Here is a 27253-nt window from a genome sequence, read left to right on the forward strand (position 1 = left end):
ACTCTCCAACCATATGCCAGTGGTATGTTGTCCACATTTTGTCACCAGTGAGGAGCCTGTTCCCAGAAGCGATTGTCCTCCACTACATGGATGACATCCTTATTTGTGCTCCGGACAAGACTTACTTAAATGTGACTCTCAACAAAACTGTTCAAGCTCTTGAGTCGGCAGGTTTCGAACTCAGCGAAAACAAAATACAACACACAAGCCCCTGGACTTACTTTGGACTCCGGATTCGTGAGCACACCATCATACCCCAGCAGCTGGCCATCCGGGACAACCCAAAGACCCTGCGGGACCTCCACCATCTCTGCGGTTCCATCAACTGGGTACGTCCTCTGCTGGGAGTCACGACGGAAAACCTCGTGACTCTCTTCAACCTCCTCCACGGCAGCGAGGACCTCGACTCACCACGCACACTCACACTTGAAGCCCGAGAATCCATTGGAAAAGTCCAGGAGGCCTTGTCGTCCCGTCAAGCTCACTGGTGTGAACTGAGCTTGCCTTTCATGGTAGCCATCCTAGGTAAGGCCCCCTGGTTCCATGGACTGATCTTCCAGTGGGATGCCCAGTCCAGAGATACTCTATTAATCCTGGAATGGGTGTTCCCACACCATCAGCCCACAAAAACCATCACCACCCCCCAGGAGCTCATAGCAAACCTAATAAAGAAAGCCAGGGCTTGCCTCCACTCTCTTGCAGGGTGTGAGTTCACATGCATCCTTCTGCCATTGGCAACTATTGGAGATTTGGAGCATTTGCTTCAATCCAATGAGAGCCTTCAGTTTGCTCTGGATAGCTACCCAGGCCAAATTTCAATCCATCTACCCAGCCACAAATTATTCAAATCAAATTTTGATTTGTTTCCCAAATTTATTCAAAGTAAAACACCTCTTAAAGCCCTGACAGTTTTTACTGATGTCTCTGGGTCATCCCACAAGTCAGTAATGACATGGAGGGATCCCAAGACACAGAAGTGGGAGTCTAATGTCCAGGTGGTCGAAGGATCACCACAAATTGCAGAACTAGCAGCCATCATCAGAGCTTTTCAGAAATTCCAAGAATCTATTAATGTGGTCACTGATTTGGCTTATGTTGCTGGTGTAGCTATGAGGGCAGAACATTCTCTTTTAAAAGAAGTCTCCAACCCAAATTTATACAAGTTGCTTTCTAAACCAATTCATCTCATCTCCCACAGAAAGCAACCATTCCACATTATGCATGTGAGGTCACACACTGATCTCCCAGGAGCCATCGCAGAAGGGAACAGGAGAGCTGACGCATTGGTCATGTCTGCCAAAACAGCAAATGTGCCGGATATCTTTGCTCAAGCAAAGATGTCCCATGCCTTTTTCCATCAAAACATATCTGCCCTAATAAAAATGTTCCAGCTGACAAGAGAACAGGCCAGAGCCATCGTGGCCACCTGCCCGAACTGCCAAACATACCAACTGCATTCTTCAGGATCTGGGGTCAACCCCCGAGGTTTGAATAGCTGCCAAGTGTGGCAGATGGACATGACACATTACCCTTCTTTTGGACAGGTCAAATATGTTCATGTTTCTGTTAATACCTTTTCCGGCGCAGTGTTTGCCTCGGCCCAGGCAGGAGAAGATGCTGCTCACACCATTAAGCCCTTTCTCGTAGCATTTGCTACCCTGGGAGCACCAAAAGAAATTAAAACAGATAATGGGCCTGCTTACACTTCCCACAGACAAAGGGAGTTTTTTAACCAATGGGGAGCTAAGCACACCACAGGCATTCCTCATAACCCGACAGGACAATCGATTGTAGAGAGGACCCATGGTACCATCAAGCGAGTCTTTGATCAGCAGTGGGGTGGGTCAGAAACTATGTCCCCAGTTGAGACTCCATAAGTCTCTGTATGTTATAAATTTCTTAAACTGCTTTTTCTTTGAGCTGACACCCCCGCACCCTCCGTACTCCGGCACTTCTCAAATTCGGCCCCAGCTAAGCTTGATGAGAAGCCACCGGTGCTGATCAGGGACCCTGAGACCCAACAAATATCAGGGTCTTTCCCTTTGATTACCTAGGGGAGAGGATATGCCTGTGTGTCTGCACCTTCTGGCCCAAAATGGCTCTCAGGGAAATATATCAAACCATATTTAGGGCCGACAAACACTGCCTCTGCCAAGACTAATGAGATCTCTTCTAAGCACTTTCAAGCAGATTCTAAAGACCAAAATCAGGCTGCCTGGAGATGAAGACGGCATCGAAAACTGAACTGGAAGCCTCCAAGTCCTCCCGTCACCAGGTCACAGACAGCAAAGAGTACAAAACCAACTACCACAACACCAAAAGCTCATCAAGCCACAAGCTAGGCATCTCCTAGCTGCTGCTGCTACACCCTTCTCATTGTGACCACTTACCTTTGTACTTGCCTTCCCTTTCCTTCCCTTTCCCCCATTCCTCGGTTCCAATGGTGATTCCTAGGTAATTCACCTTGCTCTGCACCAGCTGTGCCTTATCTCGGTTGGCTTTGGAGCCAGTGCTTTAGGTCTGCCGCAGCATCTGGCAGGTGTGCCATTCCGCCTGCTGTTCCTACCCTTTCCCCCCCTCGGTGGCTTCCAGAGCCTCGTTAATCATCTGGAACATCTCATGGTGCTGCCGGCCCTTCACCTGCCCTTTCCTCCCTTCCTGTACCCTAAAATCTTCCCTTTACCTTGCACCACCACCACCATGGAGCTAGACTGGTAATTTTGGAAGGTGTGAAAAAGGGGGATAGAGGGAAAACTAAAAGGTATAAAAGAATAACCCTCTCGTCTGAATTAATAACTCTGTTTTACACCCCCTAGCAGAGGTCTCCTCCCCACTTGAGATGAGAACCACTCACCTCGCTGCTATCTTTGTAGTCCTCTGGATGCTCCTCACTGTGTGACGCACCCTCGGCTGGATAGTCCCGCAGCCCAATCAGAATGTGTAGGTCACTTTAGCCAAATCCCTGCAGCAACAAGACCTGTGCCTGTCCATGGGCTCAGTAGATAACCCGCTCTCAACATGTCTGGTTGGGATTCCATTCAAACATGGGGAAAACCCCTCCTTGGAGGAGTTGCCCAAACCAGCAAACATCTGGGAAACAGTGGCTCCACCCTTCTGAAGAAGGTAAAAGCTGGTCAGAAGCTCTTCCACCAGCATGTGGGGAGCTACAAGAATTGGACTTATTTGGGTCAGCTAAAGCCAGCTACTGTGTAAGTCTTTACTTTTTCAATCCATCCTCCTGGCCCAATGACGTTACCCCAACAAAAAAAGATCTATAATTCAGCTGATTGGTGTAATTATTCGGAAAAATCACAACCCAAAATGTCTGCTTCCTTTCAACCCAGAAAATGCCCCCAAGGAGTCTTCCTCATTTGTGGAGATCGAGCTTGGCAGGAATCCCTTCCTGCCTTCAAGGTGGTCCATGCACCCTTGGCCAGCTTACTACCCTCACTCCAAACACAACCATCCTTCAAGATTGGAAAAAGAAATTGGCACTCAAAAAGAGAGCACCCACTGAATTCAATGAAAATTGCGATCCAACTGTAACAAATTGGTCTAGAGGCATGAGATTTGCAACATCTCTATTTCTCCCGTGGGTGGCAGCTGCAAAATCTCTGGGTGAACTTCATCACCTGGGGTGCTGGCTTAGTAAGCAGGCCAACACGACATCAAAAGTGCTTAGTGACCTCCTCCAAGACAAGGAAACAACCAGACATGCCACCTCACAAAACCAAGCGGCTATCGACTTCCTTCTTTTAGTCCATGGACACGGCTGCCAGGACTTTGAGGGACTCCATTGCTTCAACCTATCATCGCACACTGAATCAATTTCAAGGAGCATCCAGATGCTGAAAAAACAAGTCCAAAAGGCCCAGACCAAAGAAAAATTTACTGATGGACTTATTGATCTTCTTGGACAATGGGGATTGAGCAGGTGGGGACTTGTGTTACTTAAGAGTATTCTGTGGATTTTTGTTATTATTCTTATTGTGTTAGTCATGTTTTCATGTCAGTTATGTTGCCTCAAAAGAGCAGTTGGAGAAGCCTTTCTAATAAATCAAGGGGAGTTGTGGAGGCTGATGGGCTGACAGGATTGGAGTTAGCCACTCTCCCTTGGAGAGAAGGCTCTTAGTCACCCACCTTTCTGATAATAGAGAAGAATATTTCTCCCATAATTCCTCCCTGCTCTAGGGAAAACATTTATATCCCATTGGTCCTTCCTCCCTTGTTCTTTCCCTGCACCCTCAGTGAATTGGTCTGTTGCTCTACCCCTCCCCTAAGCTTTCCTATATAAACCCTTCTCCCCCGACCCTGTTCGGAGCTTCTTGTCCCTGGATCCCTTTGAGGAGAAGACAAATAAAGCTGCTCTTCGGAACCCCATACAAGGCTCTTGTCCCTTCTCTTCAGCGTCACCGATAGGATTCACAAAAGGGCTAAATCACTTCACCTGGGAGTGAGGACATAGCCTGAGCCACCAGGACATGTTTCTAAAGACTCTTCTCTGGGAGGTCACGGCATGCCACCATCGCCCCACTGCGACAACTTTATACAAGGGCATGAAGTGGCAGGACAAGGGGGAATGGCTTCAAACTGAAAGAGAGTAGGTTTAGATTAGGAAATATTAGAATATTAGGAAAAAAATCTTTACTGTGAGGCTGATAAGACAGTGGCATGGGGTGCCCAGAAAAACTGTGGATGCCTCATCCCTGGAAGTGCTGAAGGCCAAGTTGGATGGGGCTTGGAGCAACCTGGTCTATTGAAAGGTGTCTGTTCACAGCAAGGGGGCTGGAACTAGATGATCTTTAAGGTCCCTTTCAACCCAGGCCATTCTATGACTCTATCATTGTAGGAATATGTTTATTCCTTTTTCTATATGTGTTCATTATGTGCCCCTGTAAATTACCCTGGCCTACACCCCACAAGCCCAAATTGACATCTCGAGCTTTGACAGCCCCACTGAAAATGGTCTCTTGATTGAGAGAGTGGAATGTGGGAAAATAACAGAAGATTGGTGATGAGGATTGTAAAAATGCTTGAATGACCTGCAGCTGGAGAGTAGAAAAATGCATATATCATGTTAATCAGTGTTTAGCCTTGTGTATTTGACAAGTAGAACATCTGTGTTTAGATAAAATAGGCCTGTGATAGATTTAGAGGCACCCTATCAAACATGCTCAAGATTCCTGCCTTGCTGTGTTGAAAGACCAAAGCACAGTAGTAAATGACACCTGATAAACAGGTGAAAATAACAGGTTCATTGATCCTCCAGCCTGGACTGAGCTCTGTGGTGCCTTCACCCCTGCTTGTGTGCCTCTGCCCAGGTGCTGCTTTGGGGATTTGACAGTTGGTGAGGTAACGAAAATAAATACACTGCTTGCATTTCAGCTGTGATTTTGTGGTTGTTCCTGTGTCCTCTCTGTGCTGGCTCACACACTGCTCCCCAATGGCTCGAGGTGGTGGTGTCACTTTATAAGCCAGCCTTGAGAAAAAAAAGAAGTCAACAGGCTTTAGTCTCAAGATATTCTTCCACTGCTTTTCTAGATAGTCTTATAGTCAAATATATCCCTATTTTCTGTAGCATACAAGAAGTTAACAAGTAACTTCCAGTTAGAATTTGGTTCTTCTATTATGCAGAGCGCTGTCCATGTGTCGGGGGTTGAGTGTTTTTCTGTTACTGTGTCAATTGAAAGAATTTTTCCCATTATCATGCCAATGGAGTTGGCCGGGCTACACCCAGGGTCCCTGATGGGTCCAGACAAAGGGGTGGGTGGGGACGGCCCCTGGAGGGGCCTCTGAGGCTTCCGGGAGGGCACTCGTGTTTCCAGCGAGCTGGGAGGAGGACGCCTGGGATCGTTCAGCCACGTGGCCGAGCACAGGAGAGCCAGACCCTCTGCGATCACCTGCCCTGCATCTGCCCCGTTCCAGCCTCCTGCCTCTGCGGACACAGCTGATCCCCCGGACACACACGGTGAGCGAGGAGCCGCCGCTCCAGCCCGTTCCCGCCTGGGACCGGCGTGGCCGTTGCCACCCCTCCCCCCTCCCTCCTGCCTTCGTTCCCGTCTGCCATTGGCACATCCGGGCTGTGGACTAAGTACAGAGACAGCGTGCTTGCATCTAAAGGGACTGACACCGAGTTATCTATTTCGTTCTGTTAGCAATTTTAACTGTTATTGTTTTCTGCTTGTACAGTTAGATATATTAGTAAAAGAGCTGTTATTTCCACCCCCTTATCTCTGCCTCAGAGTCCTTGATTCAAACAATTATAATACTTGGGGGGGGGGAGTGGAACCAAAGTCTATTCCAAAAAGGGAAACTTCTGCCCTTACTGGCAGACACCTGTCCTTTCAAACCAGGACACCATGACATCACTTTCAATTTCTAGAGGATAATCAATGTTCTTCACTCACTTTTTTCAATCATACAAAGTGATGCCCTTAATCTAATGCTACTTCTGAGATGAAGAATTTAAACTAAAAGGAGGCAAATTTGAAATTAAACATGGTAACACTGTTAAAACATCAGTAATTTCTTCAGAACATGCCAATAGTTGAAAGAGATTGTGCAAAGAACATACAATAGAAACATCTACAGTGAAAAAAAGGCTATCATTTAAAAGACAGATAACACATTAAATACAATAGGTTTTTTACTGTTTATACTAGGTGCATGAGCAATCCATTAGGTTAACCATAAAAAACCCCACCAGTTTATTTTAAGAATACAACCTGGATGTAGTCTAATTTGCAAAACAACGTTTTCAATTTGTATACCCAAATATTTCAACAATTCTCACAAACAACACAACAGGAACAGTTTAAGATAATGCAATTTTCTCACCTGTAGTGAATGGCATTGAGGGAAAGTTTAATTTCTATTTTATTTCTACAAGGCTTCAAGCTTACTGCATGGCATCTACACCCCTACTAGGAAAAATTGTTTACATCTGAGCTGAAAAAAACCCCTTTGATAACCACTAGTCAACTGTTTTCAGCAGTCTTTCCAGGTCCGTGTCAGATATGTTGCTAGTTAATCAAATAATCTCAGGACCAACTTTTCATGCTTATTTTTCCCCTTGTAGAGTGAAACAGCTTGTCTTCCTTATAAGAGCAACAAGTATTAATATTTGTGCAGCAAAACATACAGATAGCTCAAGAATTAAGACTGCCTACTTTCATTACATATCTGATGATGTTTAATATAAATGCATCATAAGTGGTTTCCAACAATTATTTCCATAAGTACAGAAAATTTTGCTCTTCCTGCAATTGCTTCCCATTAAAAGTCCCTACCCCTGAGAAGTAAGCTAATACAACTCCCCTTTCCTGAAAGATGTTCACAGTATACCAGACGATATTTCCACACCACCACACCCAGTCAACGTCATTCAGAATGTAGACCCTCACCACCACCCTGTAGCCACCGCATCTGGGGGCGAGGCTCCAGTTAACAGCCCATGAAACGCCCTCTCACGGTGGCCCTGTAAACACGTCAGCCCTACATCGCTTTCCCCGACCCCTTTCCCACCACCCCTGTCGGCCCTCGGTGCTAGGGCGGCCACATCCCAATGATCCACCCAGCTTGGCAGATATGGCCAGGCACTGCTCCCAAGGAAACTCAGACCCACCTCCAACACTCTGAGCAAGAAACAGAGCGGGACCAAGCCCAAACTAAGGCGGCGGCCTAGCCCTGGTCAGGCCTCAACGGTCACTTGACTCCAGCCCCAGAGGACCGGCCACTGTGAGGTGACCGTAGGCGGCTGTGTCCTTCAGCCAGAAATGGAGACTCTATTGCTCAGCCCAACATATCTGCCCAGTGCGCTACCCCCCTGCACCCCAACAGGGGTGTGCCACTCCGTGAAGCAGGCAAGAGCCCCACTCCCTGCAACTCACCTTTGACTTTGCCAAAGGTACCGACGCCAAGCGTGTCGCCCAGGATATAGTGCCCAATCTTCACCCGTCCATGCTCATGCTTCTGTTTATCCGCTGCTGCCACCGCCATCTTGAGCCTAGGACCGAGCCTGCTCATAGAGCACGCCCGTGCCACAGTACTGGGGGGGGGAAGAGCAAACAAATAACACTCATCAACCCAATCCAGAAGTGAACTTAGCACTTACCACTTTCCTGCCCTCCCTGGGGACAAACCCTTGCTGTTGGGTGGGGGAGAGCTGGGTCGGCTCAGTGGCACCCTGAGGGATGAGGCTTCTGCAGGTGGGCCCCACCAGCAGGGCGGGATGGGAGGAACAGCCCCTGGAGACTGTGGGGTGGAATGAGGGGGCCGCAGTGTTTTTACGCCACCTTCTCTGGGAAATACTGGAGATTTGCACAGATTTCGGGACCGAGAGGGAAGGCAGGTGCAGAACGTTTCTCAGGAGTGGTGGTTCCCCTCAGCACTGGCGCAGTGCGAAGAGCTGACCTGGGCCCACCCGCGTCAGAAGTGGCACTGCCTGGAAGCTTAAGCACCTTTGTGTTGCTGGCTAGCACCATTATCATCCACGAGGCCTGTGCCTGCAGGCAGCGGGAAGCTAAGGCTAAGCGCTCCCCACAATATGGGTTGTCTTTCCTGATGCTAAAGTGAGGAGATGTGTTGAACATAGGCATACTTTTAATTGAGAAATTGTGATAGCACAATGAGATTGCTAGGCTGTCTGCATAGTCACAGCCACGGGGTGCCATGCAATGTGCTGCACACTGCAAGACCTGCCTGTGGAGAGCATACAGAAGCTCTTGCTGAGGTGGCAGCTTGTATTGGTTTGCACAGCCTGGTTTTTGGTAGCAGGGGGGGCACAAAGATGGCTCCTGTGAGAAGCTGCTGGAAGCTTCCACCATGTCTGGCAGAACCAATGGCTGATGGCTCTGAAGATGGACATGCTGCTGGCTGAAACTGGGACAATGAGAGAGGTTGGTAACACCTCTGTGATGACATTTAAGAAGAAAATCAAAACAAAAGTCACAAGGTTTTTGCTTCTAGTCAGAGAAAAGGAGGTGAGAATATGTGAGGGAAAACAACATAGCGACACCAAGGTCATTGGAGAAGGAGGGAGAGGAGGTGCTCCAGATGACAGAGCCAAGATTCCTCTGCAGGCCATGGTGAAGACCATGGTGAAGCTGGCTGTCCCCCTGCAGCCCATGGGTCCACAGGGGATACAGAGAGATCAACCTGCAACACATGGGGGAGGTGCCCATGTCGGAGCAGGTGGATGCCTGGAGGAGGCTGTGATCCAGTGGAAGACCTGGTAGAGAGAGGGGGACTCTGCTTCCAGACTGGAGCAACCAGCCTTGGAGGACTGCACCCTGTGGAAGGAGAGAACCACACCACAACAGTTTTGGGAGGACTGTTTGCCCGTGGGGGGGAGTTCACATTGCAGTAGGTGCAGTATGGCTGCTGGTTGTGAGAGTGGACCTACACCAGAAAAGTTCATGGAGAACCATCTCCATGGGCAGGACCCCATGGTCTCACATGGGAAGGACTCCTTTCCCAGAGAAAACATTGGGTGATGAACTGACCAAAACTCCCACACCCTGTCTCCCTGTGCTGTCAGCTGGAAGGAGGGAGGGGCTGGGGTTGAAAAAGGTGTTTTAAGGGCTTATTTTAACCTCACATTATCCTCCTCTGATTCAGTTAGTGATAAATTTCACTTTGCAACCTTAAATTGAGCCTGTTTTGCCCTTGAAGTCTTTTTTCCCGATCCTTATCTTAACCCAGGAACCCTTTGTTAACTTTTTTTCCCTTTTTTCTCCTCTGTCCAGCTATAGCAGGAGAGGCTGAGCAAGCAACTCTTGTGGGTGCCTGACATTGGATCAGTGTCAAAATACAACATAGCTGAACACCCACATGCAGACAGGGTTTCAGGCACTAATAATGCAGTGTGTTGCATATGGTTTAAAAAAGCATTTTTTCTAGTAATAGTCTTAAATATGATTCAGTGAACATTCAGTATTACTTGTTACAGTTATGAATTTAATGGAAAGTTGGAAAACAAATTCTGATCCCTGAAAAGTCTTTATATATTAAAGTATCCCCCTAACCTAATGGGACAAAACATTAAAACCCATCTGTTCATTACTGTGGAAGAAAAATATTAGAGATTTAAGAAGAAATATGGTATGAAAAAACATTTCATAAAACATATTACAGACTGTGTATGGCAATTGTTCTGTACATAGAAACATAGAATTTTAAGGGGTTGAAATGGACCTTAAAGATCATTTACTTCCATCCCCCTGCCATAGGCAGGGATACCTTCCACTAGACCAGGTTGCTCCAAGCTCCATTGAACCTGGCCTTAAACACTTCCAGGGATGAGGCATCCACAGCTTCTCTGGGCAACCTGTTCCAGTTCCTCACCACCCTCACAGTAAAGAATTTTTTTCCTAATATCTAACTTAAATTTCCCCTCTTTCAATTTGTACCCAATTACTCCTTGTCCTGTCACTGCAGTTCCTGATGAAGAGTCCCTCTCCAGTTGCCTGTAGCCCCTTCAGGTACTGGAAGGTGCTGTGAAGTCTCCACAGAACCTTCCCTTCTCCAGACTGAACAGCCCCAACTTTCTCAGCCTGTCTTTGTAAGGGAGGTACTTCAGTCCTCTTACCAACATCGTTGGACCATCTCTGGACTTGCTCTAACAGTTATATGTCCTTCGTATGTTGGGGCACCAGAAATGTACTCAGTACTCCAGGTATGGTCTAATAAGAGCAGAATAGAGGGGCAGAATCACCTCCTTCATTCTACTGGCCATGCTCCTTTGAATGCAGCTCAGGATTCTGTTGGTTTCTGGGCTGTGAGCACTCACTGCCGGCTCATGGTTTTTCATCACTCATCACCCCCAAGTCCTTTTCTGCAGGGCTGCTCTCAATCACTTTTCCCCCCAACCTGTACGTGTGCCTGGGATTGCCACAACCCAGGTATAGGACCTTGGACATAAACGGAGCTGATCTAAAGTACTAGTGAACACTATGCAGAGGTTCAATTCTAACTGATAACCCTCAAGTTAAGGTTATTATAACAAGATCTCAACAAAAGATCATTTATATACTGAAAAATCATGGAGGTAGTCAAGCTTTCAGCATTTAACAAAACACTACAAAGAACTGAAGCACTTCAGAATCTATATCTAGTAAAGCTTTTAGTCCAACAATGACTGACGTAATAGTGAGCTACCTAAGATCTTTTGAATAGGCTTAAAATAACCTGAATTAACTGATCTCTTGCCCCTCACCAAGAAATTTTAAAGGAGATGAAAATACAGCAGCTGTCAAACTCTGTTCATAAAATTCATTCTTGGTATAGGTAAAATTCCCCCTGAAAGGAAGTTTGTAAGTTTTCAAAGTGACTGCAAGCCATTGCAGGTTTCAATCACTATTATTACCTTGATATGCTGTATATTATATAAATGCTCATTTTCTAGCAGTGTGGTACAGCATAATATAATTCAGGCTGAAGAGCTAACAGATAGCAGCAGCAAATAGCTAATCACTTGCCTTTGCAGTATTATGTTTGTGGGTCAGCATAACAGGCTATGGGATGATGACCAAGAATCCAAGCAAGGTCTAAGGCTTACTATATACAGCCCACACTGCATTCCCTCTATGTTATTATTGTGGATGGAGATCTGTATAGCTGACATCAAAAAAGGATGAGTTGGCTGAAGACGGTCCTGTGGAGATAGGATGCTCCTGTTTTGGCTCCAATGAACAACACAGGACAGAACAAAGTCATATGACTAGAACTTAACATCATGGCCAAAAAAGTAACTTTTGCCTGATTAAGGGTCATTAAAATATTAAAATGCACATCCCTGCATATGCTAATAAGCTTAATGAAGTACATGGTACCACATATATGACATTACTACTCAACTCTCAACTTAGGTCATGCTATATGTTACATAGGAGAAGGAAGATAAGATAGGGCTGTATATGAGGGTAGAAATTTCACTTAGTGAGGAAGACCCAAAAAGACTTTAAAGACAGTTGATGGGATACTCTCCTCTTCCCTCCCTCCTCCCAAGCAGGGAAGCCTTCTTGATAAGATTTTGTGTACGATTATTATTATTATTACTCAGGTTAACACAATATTATTATTCTAAACCTGTATTTTTGTTGCTTCAATAAATCCCACTAATCGTGAATCGATCACAATATTCTTATTGAATGCAACCAGACCTATAGCATCAGACTGGCAAACTGCACTATTTATAAATCTGTGCTCATGGAAGTTCATATTGAACAGACTAGACCTATAGAACCAAATTGGTTCTAATCAGAAATTAAACCCAGCCGCACCCAGCCCCTCTGATCTCTCTGACCAGCTAGAATGCAAGGGGAGTTATTTTCTGCCAAATTTCTTACTCTTAATGTAACACGGGTTGCTCAAAACAAAAATTCCATGTTACACAAAGAACATCATATAAGACTGCAAAGCAAAAGCTTTCATTCCCACCCACAGTCAGAACACCTGCCATCCAACAGTACTATTCTTCAAAAAGCCTTTAGTGCCTTGCTGACCTGTTTTAAGATGCTCTGAGGGGTTATTCTTACTCTGAGAGTAACAAAAAGACATTTATGATTACTTCCTCTTACATTTGTTTCCCAGTATATAATCAATAAACACATTTTAGATGCACTCCTGAGCCCTGTGAATACATAGATGTGCAATATGTACAAAATGTATTTTTAAGTTAACAGCTTTGACACCACTTACTTTCAAACTCTCAGAAGGACCAATTAAAAGCAGAGTGAGTACAATACATTTGTAACATGTTAAGAGAACAGCAGGGCAAGATTTCTCTTTTTGTTTAGAAACAGCCTAAGTAGATACACTCAATTATCCAAAACTATTAAATATATTTCATTTAAAATATAAGAAAGTGCAGTCAAGGGAACTCTAACTTCAAACTTGGCTGAAAATTACTTCAGTGATCTGCACAAGCTGATCCATTTGTTGACTGCTAATCCTTCAGTAATGACAAATCAGTATACTACTTCTAGAAATTAATGATGAAACCAAAGGAATAATAGAATAGCCTCAGAAGCTTAAAATATTAAAAGTTTTTGGTGGTGTGTTGTTTTGGTTTTTTTTGGGGAGGGAGGGGAAGAGAGGTGGGTGTGGGTGTGTGTTAAGTATTTTCTCCCCAAAGCATCTGAAATCCCCTAAAGCCTTGCAGGGATTACTATCTTCTAAATTTCCAAAACTTTCACCTTACAATCATTTTTTAAAAAGTTGTTTGAAAGCTAGCTGAGTGACCCAGTAACACACCATATAGGGTGCAAGTTTATCAGGTATCAGTCCATAATTCAAATGTACCCCCAAGTCAGACTTCTGTATTGTACTACCTACCATTTAATGTTTACACGCAGCATAAAAACCTAGAATCATTTAGGTTGGAAAAGACCTTTAAGATCAAGTCACACTTAATCCAGCATTACCAAGTCCACCACTAAACCATGTCCCCATGAAATAGAGAAATTAAGAATTAAGAGTCAAGCAATGCTTTGACTAAAAGGGGGACTGACAAAACTGTATTATTTGCTATATTTTATGGTGCTTACAAGAACAGGAGGAGAGCAAGGCTACAAGGTGGGTTCAAGGGCTAGAATGTGCAAATAGGATGCAAAGACAAAGACACCACAAGGTAAGGGGGTCCTCAGACACCTGAGACCAGGAAAACTGATATCAAAGTCTGGAAAATGACCAAAGGACTAGAGAGAGAGCATGCGCAAAGAGGTGAGGTGAAAAACTCGAACTGAGAGGAAGACTATTTACTTCATCCCAAAGACCCTCAGACAACCACTAGAACAACCTAAAAGGAACAATGTGCAGTCACAAAGAGGCGCGAAACTAATTTCCATATGACCGTGGATAGGCAATGAATATGTATTAGGCGAATTGTGTATTCCTAGTTTGTAGAGAATAAAAGGAGAGGTCACCAAAGGTGTGCATGTTTTTGGAGGAGCTATCCATGCTCCTCAGCGCTGAATAAATACATACCTACTCTTATAACTTATTTTGTGGGTTATAGAGTGTTTTTCTGTGCCTCACCCAAATGCCACATTCACATGTTTTTTGAACACTTCCAGCAGTGGTGACTCCACCACTGCCCCAGGCAGCTTGTTTCAATGCCTGGCCACCCTTTCAGTGAAGAAATTTTTCCTATTATCCAACCTAAACCTACCCTGATGGATCTTGAGGCTATTTTCTCTCATCCTGTCACTTGCTACCTGGGAGAAGATCCCAACCCCCCCACCTAGCTATAACTTCCTTTCAGGTAGTTGTAGAGAGCTATAAGGTCCCCCCGAGCCTCCTTTTCTCCAAACTAAACAACCACAGTTCCCTCAGCTGCTCCTCATAAGACTTGTGCTCTAGTCCTTTCATTAAGTCTGATCTATTTCTGTGTCAACTTTCCACACTGACCTTCCCAGACTATTTGAGTAACTTCTGTCTCAACAATAACAAATCCTTAATGTCTGGCAGTATGTGTGCTTCAGACTTGGCAGTTTTTTTTTTACCCAAGCAATGACCCACTGAATAGGCAATACTTTTGCAGGCCTTTCAGAGCCAGAAAATCATGAACAATGTTTAAGACTGGGAATCCCTCTTAAACTATTCCCTCCCAGAACAGCACTTAAAAACATTATTAAAGTTACCATATTTGCAATAAATTCTGACTCTACATGCTAGGACACAATGAAACTCAGTCCCTAGTGCCAATATTCCATTTCTCTTGCAGGCAAGTTGAGTAATGTACAACCCTCTTTTTAAATTCAGCACAGAGATGATGGCCCTTTTCAAGGTGGAGGTGCTATCAAATGAAAAGTCAGTTAAAGGATTATTTTTAATTAATTGCTTCAGTGTATACCATCAAGAATTTGTATGTGTAAATATATGCATTTTCAGGAATCCCATGTGTTTGCATGGCTAGGTTTTGGTAGCAGGGGTCTACAGGGGTGTTTTCTGTGAGAAGCTGCTGGAAGCTTCCTCCATGTCCAGCAGAGCCAATGCAGGCTGGCTCCAGGATGGATGGGCAGCTGGACAAGGCTGGGCCAATTAGAAATGGTGGTAACGCCTCTGTGATAACATATTTAAAAAGGAAAAGAAAAAAAAGTTCTTGTGCAGATTTAACTTCAGCCAGAGAAGGGTGGAGTGAGAATATGTGAGAGTAACAGCCCTGCAGACACTAAGGTAAGTGGAGAAGGAGGGACAGGAGGTGCTCCAGGCATTGGAGCTGAGATTTCCTTGCAGCCCATGGTGAAGACCATGGACAAAAATTCCCACAAAAACCAAAATAACATCATCATAACAGAATGAAAATGGACAACTTACACAAAATCCACCCCTTGTCCCTTTGCTACAATTAGAACAATTCCCCATGACCATTCTACTCTCTAACATTGTTCAGTACTTGTTTTGCCCATTACCTCTCTCAATTACTATCCTTATCTCAAAATCCTCATGATCTGAGTGATGGCACCAAAAAGACTGTAGTGGGTTGACCCTGGCTGGATGCCAGCCACCTATCAAAGCCTCTGGATCACTCCCGTTCACAGCTGGACAGGGGAGAGAAAATATAACAAAGGATTAATGGGTTGAGATAAGGACAGAGAGAACACCCACCAAATACCATAATGGGCAAAACAGACTCAAATTAGGGAAATTAATTAAATTTATTATTAACAAAATCAGAGCAGGATAATGAGAAGTAAAATAAGAGTTTAAAAACACCTGGATATGAGTAATGGGGGTTATGACTAGTTCATCACACGTAGTTCCTGCTGCTGGTCAGGGAGAAGAGTCCTTCCCCTGCTCTAATGTGGGGTCCCTCCCACAGGAGACAGTTCTCCGCGAACTTCTCCAACATGAGTCCTTTCCACATACAACAATCCTACCCCAAATTGCACCCACGTGGGTCCCTCTCCACGGGGTGCAGTCCTTCAGGCACAGCCTGGTCAGCGTGGGTCCCCCATGGGGTCGCAAGTCCTACGGGGAAACCTGCTTCAGCATGAGCTACTCTCTCCACAGGTCTGCAGGTCCCTGCTCCAGCACGGGACTCCCATGAGTTCACAGCCTCCTCTCAGGCACTCACCTGCTCCAGAGTGGGTCTCCTCCACGGGCTGCAGGGGCACAGCTACTTCACCATGGTCTTCACCATGGGCTGCATAGGAATCAGCTCCAGCGGCTGGAGCACATCCTGCCCCTTGTCTTGGTTTTAAAAACTCATCGGGGAAATTAGGGCCACTCAAGCTGCCCCCTTTTCTATAATGTTGAAGTAAATACTAAGGAAGATTGAAGTCGGAGTCACAATTTACTAAAGAGGCTCGCAATAAACATAGCAATAATAATAAACGATTGTACAAAAAGAAAATGGTCTGACCAACAAAGGCGATATGAAGCTTGACCCTCCAGGAAAAAACAAGATAACTGCTGTTCCCGCACTAGACCACCCCGTAGGCCTAGGCCCCCTGAGAACAAAGGCAGTATGGCCAAAGGTTCTGCGGTGTAACGCTCCCCTCCACCAGAAAAAAAAAACAAAACCAAAATTAAAAAATCAAACAAACAACCCCCCCCCAAAAAAAAACAAAAGCAAAAAAAAAACAAAAACAAAAAACAAAAAAAACCAAAACAAAACAAAACAAAAAAAAACAAAAACAAAACCCCCAAAAAATAAAATTAAAAAAAAAGACCGAAAAGACAACAACTAAACAAACCCCCCAGAAGCTCGGTCGTCCAAGCCGGATCGACTCTCCTTCCGCTGAGTTCACTTCGGCACCAGGTTCCTGCACGGCCGCTACCACCGGTCTGCTGTGCTGAGGGTGCGTGTGGGTCGATTCTGCCGCTTCGCTGCCTCTTCCTAACACCCCGCTGGACCCCTTTTTCGGCTCATCTAGGCTCAGCTGATATCGGCGCCGCTGTCTCTCCTCAGCCCCTTGTCCTGCAAAAACGTCCTGGAAGGACGGGAAGAGAGGGGAGAAACGGCGGAGCGTAGGGGGCCGGGGTCCTCAGGCCCCTTAGCTGAAGCGAGCCAGTCAAAAAATGCCACATCTCTGTTTCCGGCCGTGGCATTTTTCCCTACCGGAACTACTCCCCCCATCAGTGACGTGACTGGTATTGAATACAGTGTTGAAAGCTCCACCCCTCCTTCTCCACTGACCCTTTTCTTCTTCCTCCCTTTCTAATCGATGATATGGACCTGTGGCTCGCCTTGTCAATTTATTCCTTTTCACTACTGGGGCAATTACTGTAGTTGTTTTATGGGTCCCTATTTCAGGCGCTATTATCCTCAAATGCAGTTTGGGTTCCTGCCTCAATTACAGTCGTCTGAGAGTACTGAACTGTGACTCAATAGATACAGGCCAGATCCCAGTAGAGGGTGAGGAGCTGGTTTTCATTGGGGTAGGCAAGGCACCCTTCTATCAGTTGACAGGTCAGTTTGTCAGGGTTGATGACCTGTTCAGGCATAAAGTGCCAGGTAATGGGAGGTGATATCTGCCCCAGGTTGGCAGGAGCCTCCCCAAATCCTTCCACCCACCCTCCCACTCAGGAACTGGATGCCTCAAGGCAGATTTCCATATCTCCTCACCTAAAGTTTGTTTTCTCTTACACCAGGATGACACCAGATTCCATGAACTCCATAGTGTATCAACAGTATTAGTTAATATCATTACCAGTATTAAGTAGCTTACATAAGGATGAGCAATGACCACAGGAGGCTGCATTATAAAAGCCTTCACATCAATCTCAGGCAGGCAGAGGGAAGTGTATTCCCTCACTGACCACAAAAGACAGTTCCCCCAGCATAACAAGGCTGTCAGTGTAAGGGCAAAGCATAGAGCCAGTGTTAACATGTTCCCAAACTCAGCAAAATAGAGATAAGGAGTGCAGCTGACAAACTCCATGTCCCCCACAGAAGCTTGCTACTTGATAACTACTATTTACTATAGCACAACTTATATATTTATATAAATTTAACTGCACCTGTCTCACCCCACACGTTGTGCACCAAAAAAAGGACTGTAGTGGGTTGATCTTGGCTGGACACCAGATACCCACAAAGCTGCTCTATCATTCCCCAGCTGGACAGGGGAGGGAAAATAAGATAGAAAACAACCTGTAGGTTGAGATAAAGCAGTTTACTAAAGCAAAAGTTTTTGCACACATGAGCAAAGAGAAAAAAAAGCTTTATTCTCTACTTTCCATTGGTGAGTGATGTTAAGACACTTCCTGGGAAGCAGGGCTTCAGCACAAAGAGCAGTTGCTCTGGAAGGCAAACACTGTAAAGTAACAAATACTCCTGTTCCTCCTCCCTCCCTTAGCTTTTATATCTGAGCTGATGTCATATGGTATGGAATATCCCTTTGGACCATTTGGTCAGTCGGCCTGGTTGTGTGTCCTCCCAGGATCTTGTCAACTCCCAGCCCCTTGATGGGGGGAATATTGGAGATAGCACTGATGGTGTGCCAGGGCTGCTCAGCAGAAGCCAAAACACTGGTGTGTTACTAGCACCTTTCCAGCTCCCAATGCAAAGCACAGCACTGGGAGGGCTGCTGTGGGGAAACAAATTCCAGCTCAGCCAGACACAATATACCATGTTTCACTGAAGTAAAACGCACAAAAAAAAAGACATTTTCTGGATAAGACTATTTATTTTAACAAATACATGTATCTTTATGATGAACTAGAGGCTGCAACAGCTGCTCTCTTGGGCTTTGGCGTGGTTCCCTCACGGAATCCATTCCTACAAGTAGAAATATGGTTATTTTTCGAAAGGTTGACTTTTGGTCCAATTTATTTTCCAAGAAGCAATGTTTCAGATCAGGTTCACCAGCTTTTTTTAGCTTCTCTCATTAATGCACTGAAATCACTATGGAGTTCATATGTTCGTATATTTTTCTTAAGAAACATACTTCACAAACTGTTTGGAATAAGCAATATGGTTTTCTCTCTCTTCTGCTGAAGTAAATGACTTCTTCAAACAGGAAGATTTCATTAACTGAGTAAACACTGCAAGACTGAATCTGATACAGTAAACTCACTGAAGGCATGCCTTACTTTATGTTCCTACTAAGCAGCTCGGTAAAAGATTTCACATTTGTTAGCACTGAAGTGCAAGCTTGCTTTGGAGATGACATTTCTACTTCAGCAACACTTGGTGGAAATCAGGCTTCAGTTGCACATTGTAAGGTATTTTCTGGCTGCTTCTGGGAAAGACTGCTTAGCAAAAAACCCTCAGATGAATGAATCTCTCAAATACACCTAGGTCTGGGACTTAAGACATACTTTTCACTATTGAATTCAATCTACATTTTAAAGAAAAGACTTTGAATTACTTGGGTTTTTCATCCATCTTTCTGGTGTATCAGGCCAAAAGTTACAGAGCTGTGCTTTAGAATATGGAGGTCATACAGAAAGAATTTCTTAGCAAGTTTAACAGTACAGTACCTTTTAAGTACAACTCAAATCCTTATAACACATTTTAGAAACCTGCAACTCAGAATCAGATGTTACTTAATAATTGAACTCCAAATTAAAGAGCAACCACTGAAGTATTTAAAGCCTTTTTTTGTGGGCAAGAAAGGATTGGAATGCATTTCAAGAATTGTTTCTTAGAAAAATCCAACTTCAGTGCAACCATCAATTTCAGACTCCCAAAAAGAGGTAATGCTACACAAAGTACACCTTTTCAAATGTGAGTGCTTTATTACAATACCCTCTGTGTTCTGTACTATCTACAATTAACAAAAACATCAGTTTGTTATACATCCTGTTTTAACAATGAATGAGCTTTTTATAATTGGCAGTATATTCTTTTGAAGATATGACATCATTTATTTCCACAATATATTAAAAAAAAACCAACACCATACCTCATCAAGCATACTAAATAAGTGTTAACTTTGAATGATGAATTTTATAATTTAGTAAAATCAATTGAAGATGTCAGATTACACTAGTCTGTAATAAAATGCCATACCTGAATCGACGGTAGACCCTTTTGAGGTGCCTCATGCGACCAGTACCAGTGGTGTTGCGTCTTTTAGCCTTTGCACTCCAGTTATCTAGAACACAGAAATTACTGTTACTCATCTACACCAAATAATTAGTTTCATGGTATGTTTGAATAGTACAACTATTCAATTTGACAGAAGAAAAAACCAATTATCAATTAAGTACATTATTATGCAGTAATAGTGCATGTTAGCTGAAATATAGTTAAATCAGTATTAATTTCAAAAAAGCTCCTAACACTTCAAGACAGGATAGTATTCTTTCTTGGTTGGAAAAAAGCCAGATTATTGAAGACGACAAAAAAATACAGGTTTTTAAACTCAACTGTTTTACTTACAATTTCTCTTACGCTTAGCAGGGTAACCACATTTCCCACAGGTAGATTTCTGCAGATGGTACGCCTTGGACCCACACCGACGACACAAGGTGTGTGTCTTATTTCGCCGCTTACCAAATGATGACGTACCCTTCGTCTGAGAAATATTTCAAGACATTGCACATTGTAAATATCACTATCACTCAAAAGTCATTTAACTTAAAACACAGGCTTCTCTAAAAAACTCAAATTCACAAAGTCCACTGAACTCTGAAACACCGACTCAGTTTCTTTTATAGGTATCCTCCATTTTAAGAAATCAGTTTCTTACACTTCTCTTTGCCATTCTTATCCTCCTACCCAGTGCTGAAATAAAATTAAGTCACCGAGTGGTTATCTCCAACTCCTTTCTCATCTCCCTCAAATTTATCGGTGATAAACAGTAAACTGCTTTTTCCTGAGGAAAGGTATTTATTTTCATAGATTAACCATACACTCACAAGAGGCTTTGGCAATCAAATTCTCTCTTGCTACGTTATCTGAAAGGCTTCCTAATCCCTGGGAAGAGTGCTGTCCAGGCCAGGCCCGCAGCAAGCACGGAGGGGACCTCGAAGAAGATCCCGCGGCAGCACAGCCCCATACCCCATACCCCATATCACTGTCTCTTCGCCCAGGACGAGAAGTCCCACGCACCCACACAGGCCAGGAACGGGGCTCGCTGCCAGGCCTTCAGGCTCAGGTCCCAGCTTCGTCTCCCCGCAGCGCAGCCCCACCTCCGAGCCTGGCCACAGCACGGCGCAGGGTCGTCCCGCGCCCCAGATGAGGCCTACGGCCTCACACAGCCCGACACAGCGGCGGATGACGACAGATATCACCGCATCCAGGCGCTAGCACTCACCATCTTCTCCGGGGGTTAGCACCAAAGAGGCTGTGCCCCGCCCCGCTTCCGCTATAGTCCGGCAAGCGCTTCCGGAGACGTGCTGTGACTGTTCTATTGGGAATGGCGGAAGCATCCGGTCCGGTAGCCTGGCTAGATAGGCCCTGCCCGGCTCGGTGCGGTAGAAAGTGAATGCTCGTCTTAGCCTCACCTCAAGTTGTACTCAGGGGTCCCCTCCGCGTAATGTCCCCTTCCCGCCGGGCCCGGCCTACTGGGATAGGCAAGGTCCCTGAAAGCCGTGGTGTGTCGTGGTGGGACCCTCGGGGATCAGACCATGGTGCAACTGGTCCTGAAAAAAATGATTAAGGGGTATCTATGTGTAAATTTAACACACCTAAGATAACTTACAGGTACATTATTTTTAACTCTAACGCATCTTCCCTGCACTAGTACCCATGCTGTTATTCACAGGTGCCTACAGCTCTACTTCAGGCTGCAGAATCAAGTCCTGGCCTTATTTCTACATCAAGTGAAACCTATAAACCTATTTTCATAACTGAAATGAAAATTTCTCCTTCAGGGACAGGATATTTGTGGCTGTAATACATATTTTCAAAGTGAACTGCCTTAAAAAATACGCACACTCTGCTTGTCAGTGTCCCTCCCAAGCCCCACAGATGCAATGTGACAGTCTGCCTAAAGCACTGCAACGGACATCATTAATCTAAAATTGTTTTTTATTCCAATGCACCATCTAAATTCTTACATGTCAGCTGTTGTGGTTTAACCCCAACTGTGAGGGAATGGTGACCTTTTTGTTCGTTGTAAGATAGGTTATCTTCAAACCCGGACATGCGGGCTTAGATAAGCAATCTTGAAGCCCGGATATGCGGGCTGGTCTGTGGGTATGTGATTACTGATTGCTTAGGCTAGCACAATAACCAAACGTCTTAGTAACTTTTTTTAGGAAAACAAAGGGTACTGCAAGGATCAGCGCTGACAACGGAAGAACCCCTAGCAACCGGAGAAACGTGCGCACCCGGAAATCAGGGGACTTAAAAGAGAACGAACTTTGGGGGAAAGTGTGGCAGTTTTGTGGAGCGGAGTCTCCCTGCCACCCAGCGCTGCAATTTTGCCTTTGCCGTCTGTACTCAATAAATTTTTCAAATTGGTTTTGAGTATGGCCCTTTGTGCTCATTTATAACAATTTGGTGCCGTGACTCGGATCGAGATTGGGTAAGGGGGATTTCCCGTCTGTGGGAAGGCGCGCCCCACCCTCTTGGTGGTCCCGAGGGACGGGAGCCCCCGCTCCCACCTCGACCGACGAACCTAAAACCAGAAGGCAAAAGCAAAGGAGAAAAGGGCCCGGTTGACCCCTTAAATTTTGTGCACAAAGTCTGGACGAAGACGCGGGACGCGTAAGTAAAAGGGGATCCGTTCGGGCGGGGTCGGGATCCCGGAGTGCGGCGACGTGGTGTGTGTGAGAGGGGAACTGGCAGCCAGATTCCCCAAGCGAGTGCGGACCCTTTAGTAGTGCGGTTCCCATTGACCCGCGAGGGCTTGGGCCACGAAACAGGGGAAGCGAAAGTGACTTTTTGTGTGAATGAAGGCACTCCGGAGGAATGGGACAGGGGAAGAGTAAGCCTCCTGCAGGGATTAAACTCCCACCTGTACCAAGGGACAGTCCCTTGGGGTTTTTTTTAGATAATTGGGAACATTTTCCGGACACAGGGGGGAAGGATAAGGCTAGGATGATACACTATTGTGTAGAGATATGGGGTGGAAAGGAAATCTCAAAGGGTGTGTTTTGGCCAGTATTTGGGTCTTCCGAGGACTGGGTGAAGCAAAAACTAAACATTTGGGTAAATACAAAGAAACCTTTTCACCTGGAGGAGAGTGAATATGCTAAGGTGTGGGTGGGCCGCCCAGAGGTGTTTATTTTTAAACTAACAGAAAAATCTAGCGAGAATAAGGAGAAGAAGAAGGGGGGTCGAGCTGAGGAGACTATGATAGTCCCTCCCCCATATGTGCCCCCACCCCAAGCGCAAGGAGGGGGTCCCAATGCACCCCCGGAGGAAGATTCGGATTTAGATCAGTCAGAATATACTGGGCCAACAACTCGGAGCAGGGCTCGGAAAGGGCTGTTTCCCTTAAGAGAGATGCCCATGGGGGGACCGCAGGCGGGAATAGGATTTATATCGGTGCCCCTTAGCTCGGGGGATGTGAGAGACTTCAAGAAAGAAATGGGACACTTGTTGGAGGATCCATTGGGAGTGGCTGAAAGGGTAGATCAGTTTTTAGGCCCAAACATGTATACATGGGAGAAATTACAGTCTATTTTAAACATTTTGTTTACGGCAGAGGAAAAGAATATGATCAGGAGGGAGGGGATGCGTATTTGGGATGCCCAACATGCGCAGGGGCCGGCAGCAAATATAAAATGGCCTCTTCAGAACCCGAATTGGGATCATCAGAACCTGGCCCATAGAACCCATATGCAGGACTTAAGAACTATTATAGTTCAGGGAATTAGAGAATCAGTCAGAAGGGGTCAGAATATTAATAAAGCCTTTAATGAGAGACAAAGAAAGGAGGAGACCCCCACGGAATGGTTGGAGAGGTTGCGGAAGAACTTCCAACTTTATTCAGGAATGGACCTGGATGGTCAGATGGGACAGGCAGTGCTGAAGGTGCACTTTGTTTCAAAATCCTGGGAAGACATTAGGAAGAAGATACAAAAGATGGAAGACTGGCAGGATAGAGGCTTGGATGAGTTGTTAAGAGAGGCTCAGAAGGTATATGTTCGAAGGGAAGAGAAGAGTCACAAGCAACAGGTTAGGATGATGGTTGCTGCGGTGCGGGAAAGTAGAGGGTAAGATCAGGGAAAGATGCAAAAACAGCCTATGAGAGAGTTTGGGGGTCCGAGAGATTAGAGGGAGAGGCAAGACCAGAAGGTGTGCTTTTATTGTGGAAAGAGGGGACATTTCAAGAGGGAATGTCGAGTCCGAATTAGAGATGAGAAAGAATTCAAAGCAGATTAGAGGGGTCAGGGGCTCTATTTAATGAGGACCCGGAAACAACAAAAAGAGCCCTTGATAAAACTGAGTGGGTCCCCATGACCAGGAGATAACCTTTCTGGTCGACACGGGTTCAGAAAGATCTACCATTCAATTTTTGCCCAAGGGATGCACCCTGTCTAAAGAAACCGCCACTGTGGTGGGGGCAAAAGGAGAACCTTTTGAAGTAAGGGTGATAAAAAGGATGACGGTGGAATCAGAATCAAAGATAGGAATAGGGGACTTTTTACTAGTACCAGAATCTGATTATAACCTATTAGGAAGAGACATGATCATAGAATTAGGAATTCAAATAGAAGTAGTGGAAAAGGAATTACAAATTAGGCTTTGCCCCCTTAGACAAGAGGATGAGGACAGAATAAGTCCTGATGTGTGGTACAACCCAGGAAGCGTTGGACAACTGAAAATAGCCCCATTCACGGTAAAAATTAAGAATCCTGAGGTCCCCGTGAGAATAAAACAATACCCCATTTCCCTAGAAGGAAGGAGGGGACTAAAAAACCTGAGATAGAAAGACTACTAAATAGGGGGCTGCTGGAGCCTTGTATGTCTCCTTACAATACACCTATACTTCCTGTCAAAAAGACGGATGGGTCGTACCGTCTAGTACATGATTTGAGGGAGATAAACAAACGGACCATAGCGAGGTTTCCTGTAGTAGCAAACCCCTACACCCTTTTGAGCAAGCTAGGACCTGATAATTTATGGTATAGTGTAGTGGACTTAAAGGATGCCTTTTGGGCCTGTCCCCTCGATGAAGCAAGCCGGGATTACTTTGCTTTCGAATGGGAAAACCCTGATACAGGAAGAAGACAACAGCTTAGATGGACAGTGTTACCCCAGGGGTTTACGGAATCTCCAAACTTCTTTGGACAGGCACTGGAACAGATCTTACAAGATTATCAAATTAGGCCGGGGGGCAAGAGAAAAAAAAAAAAAAAAAAAAAAAGGCTCGCGCTGTGTGTCCGAAGCGAAAATAAAAAGCTGCGCAGCGGTCCCGGCTCCTTGCCCGTGGCGGCACGGGAAGGGTCGGCCGTCGCCGAGGGAAGGGGGCATCCCGCCTCCCCGCCGCCCGGCGGGTGGGGGTTAGCTCCGCGCGCGGCGCCGTTCCCCGCCCCAGGCGCTGCGGGGCGGCGATGTCGCCGGCCGCCGCCGCCGGTGTGCCCGTCGCTGCCATGCCGCCACCGTCGCGTCCGCGATGCCGCTCCCGCGGGTCGGAGCCGGTGTTTATGGGGCCGGCCTCGGGGGGTGGGTCAGCCCCAGCTGAGCCCTCGTCCCGCGCGCGCCCAGCCGCGCGTGTGGTGGTGGTTACCGTGCGAACGCGAGGCCTAGTCTCGAAGGGTGCGGGCCCGGAGAGAAGAGAGAGACCGAGAGAGAAAAGCCGCGAGAGAGAGAGAGAGAGAGACCGATAGAGAAGGGGAGAAAAGAGAATAGATCCTGAAAGGATCCAAGCAATTGTGGCATTGCCAATACCAAAGAATAAAAGACAAATTCGCCAAATTTTAGGACTTACTGGGTATTGTAGACAGTGGATTGAAAACTATAGCAGCAAGGCCAGATTTTTGTATTACAAATTAACACAAGAAGGGTTGTTAAAATGGAGCCAAGAGGACACAGACAAACTCCAGGAGTTAAAAGAAAGCCTGGTCCATGCCCCAGTCCTAAGCCTCCCCGATCTAAGGAGGCCATTCTTTTTATTTGTTAACATAGAAGAAGGTATTGCTTTTGGGGTGCTTACTCAGGACTGGGCGGGGAGGAAGAAGCCAGTGGCATATTTGTCAAAAATTTTAGATCCAGTGAGTAGGGGGTGGCCCACATGCTTGCAAATTGTAGCGAGATGCACTCTATTGGTTGAAGAAGCTAGAAAAATTACCTTTAATAGTAGCCTAAAGGTGATGTCTCCTCATAATATCCAGAGTGTGATGCAACAAAAGGCAGACAAATGGATCTCTGATGCGAGACTTTTAAAGTATGAGGGCATTCTAGTAGAAGCCCCCGATTTAACACTAGAAACTACCACCTTACAGAACCCAGCTGCATTTTTATATGGGGAACTGGAACATCAACCCCTAACCCACGGTTGCGTAGCAACCATTGAAGAGCAAACAAAGATTAGGCCTGATTTGGAGGAAGAGGAGTTAGAAGATGGTGAAAGATTATTTGTGGATGGATCCTCTAGGGTGATTGAAGGAAGAAGGAGATCAGGATACGCAATTGTGGGGGGTTCCAACCTGCAAGTGATAGAGTCAGGTACTTTAGATAAATCTTGGTCTGCACAAGCATGCGAGTTGTATGCCATATTAAGAGCTCTAAAACTCCTCAAGGGAAAAGAAGGGACAATATATACTGACTCTAGATATGGATTTGGGGTGGTACATACCTTTGGAAAATTATGGGAAGAAAGGGGCTTGATCAATTCACAGGGGAAAGACCTAGTGCACCAGAAGCTAATAATTGAAGTATTGCAGGCTTTGAGGGGACCTAGGAGAGTGGCCATGGTCCATTTAAAAGGACACCAACGGGGGATAGATTTCAAAAGCAGAGGAAATAATGCAGCGGACCAAGAAGCTAAGCAGGCAGCCTTAAGACAGATGGTCCTAAAAGAAAAAGGGGGGCAAGAAAACCAAAAAGTACATAATGAGGAAAGTACTAACATAATTTTTACTAATGAGGAAAAGGAAAAATTAAGGAAAATGGGGGTTAAGGAGAAGTCAGGAAAATGGATGCTAGAGGATGGACGAGAGGTATTACCCAAGGCAGTGGCCCAAAGAATTTTATACAAACTACATCAGAAAACACACTGGGGAGCTCAAGGATTAGTGGATCATTTTGCGACTAAGTTCATGAGTATGGGAATTCATGATATGGCCAAACATATTACCAAGGGATGCCCCATTTGCTTGCGAGTGAATCGAAGCAATCTTAGAAAACTACCCCATGGGGGAAGGCCATTAGCAAAAAGACCCTTTGCAAATCTTCAAATAG

The 27253-nt window shown here is 45.5% G+C and overlaps 2 protein-coding genes and 1 long non-coding RNA gene across 4 annotated transcripts in view; 1 reads left to right on the forward strand and 2 right to left on the reverse strand.

Moving 5' to 3' along the window:
- LOC306814079 (5'-AMP-activated protein kinase catalytic subunit alpha-1-like) overlaps window positions 1-17044 on the reverse strand; it is a 51539-nt gene extending 34495 nt beyond the window's left edge. Inside the window, exons 1-2 of one of the 2 annotated variants that reach the window (XM_079329794.1) lie at window positions 16701-17044; window positions 7890-8047 (exon numbers count right to left, since the gene is read on the reverse strand). In XM_079329794.1, the coding sequence (XP_079185920.1) occupies window positions 7890-8025 (136 nt within the window). In that variant the 5' untranslated portion in view covers window positions 8026-8047; window positions 16701-17044. Of the gene's footprint in view, window positions 1-7889; window positions 8048-16078 lie in introns of both variants that reach the window. The other variant, XM_079329793.1, reaches the window with a different exon arrangement.
- LOC306814083 overlaps window positions 1-27253 on the forward strand; it is a 432110-nt gene that overhangs the window by 183770 nt on the left and 221087 nt on the right. The gene's annotated exons all lie outside the window — the stretch shown is intronic.
- Window positions 18613-21278, reverse strand: LOC306814071 (large ribosomal subunit protein eL37-like). The gene is made up of 4 exons (XM_079329780.1): window positions 21213-21278; window positions 20336-20471; window positions 19964-20048; window positions 18613-18727 (listed from the first exon to the last, which is right to left on the reverse strand). The coding sequence occupies exons 1-4, from the start codon at window positions 21213-21215 to the stop codon at window positions 18658-18660; spliced, it is 294 nt and encodes a 97-aa protein (XP_079185906.1). The 5' UTR covers window positions 21216-21278; the 3' UTR covers window positions 18613-18657.

The sequence above is a fragment of the Erithacus rubecula genome (genome assembly GCF_903797595.1).
Source record: "Erithacus rubecula genome assembly, contig: SUPER_W_unloc_1, whole genome shotgun sequence".
Classification (NCBI taxonomy): Eukaryota; Metazoa; Chordata; class Aves; order Passeriformes; family Muscicapidae; genus Erithacus; species Erithacus rubecula.

Coding starts and splice junctions, on each gene's coding strand:
- LOC306814071 (XM_079329780.1), bottom strand. Junction 20,049..20,335: donor TGCTAAGCGTAAGAGAAATT/GTAAGTAAAACA, acceptor TCTGTGTTCTAG/ATAACTGGAGTGCAAAGGCT. Junction 18,728..19,963: donor AGGGTCTACCGTCGATTCAG/GTATGGCATTTT, acceptor TTCTACTTGTAG/GAATGGATTCCGTGAGGGAA.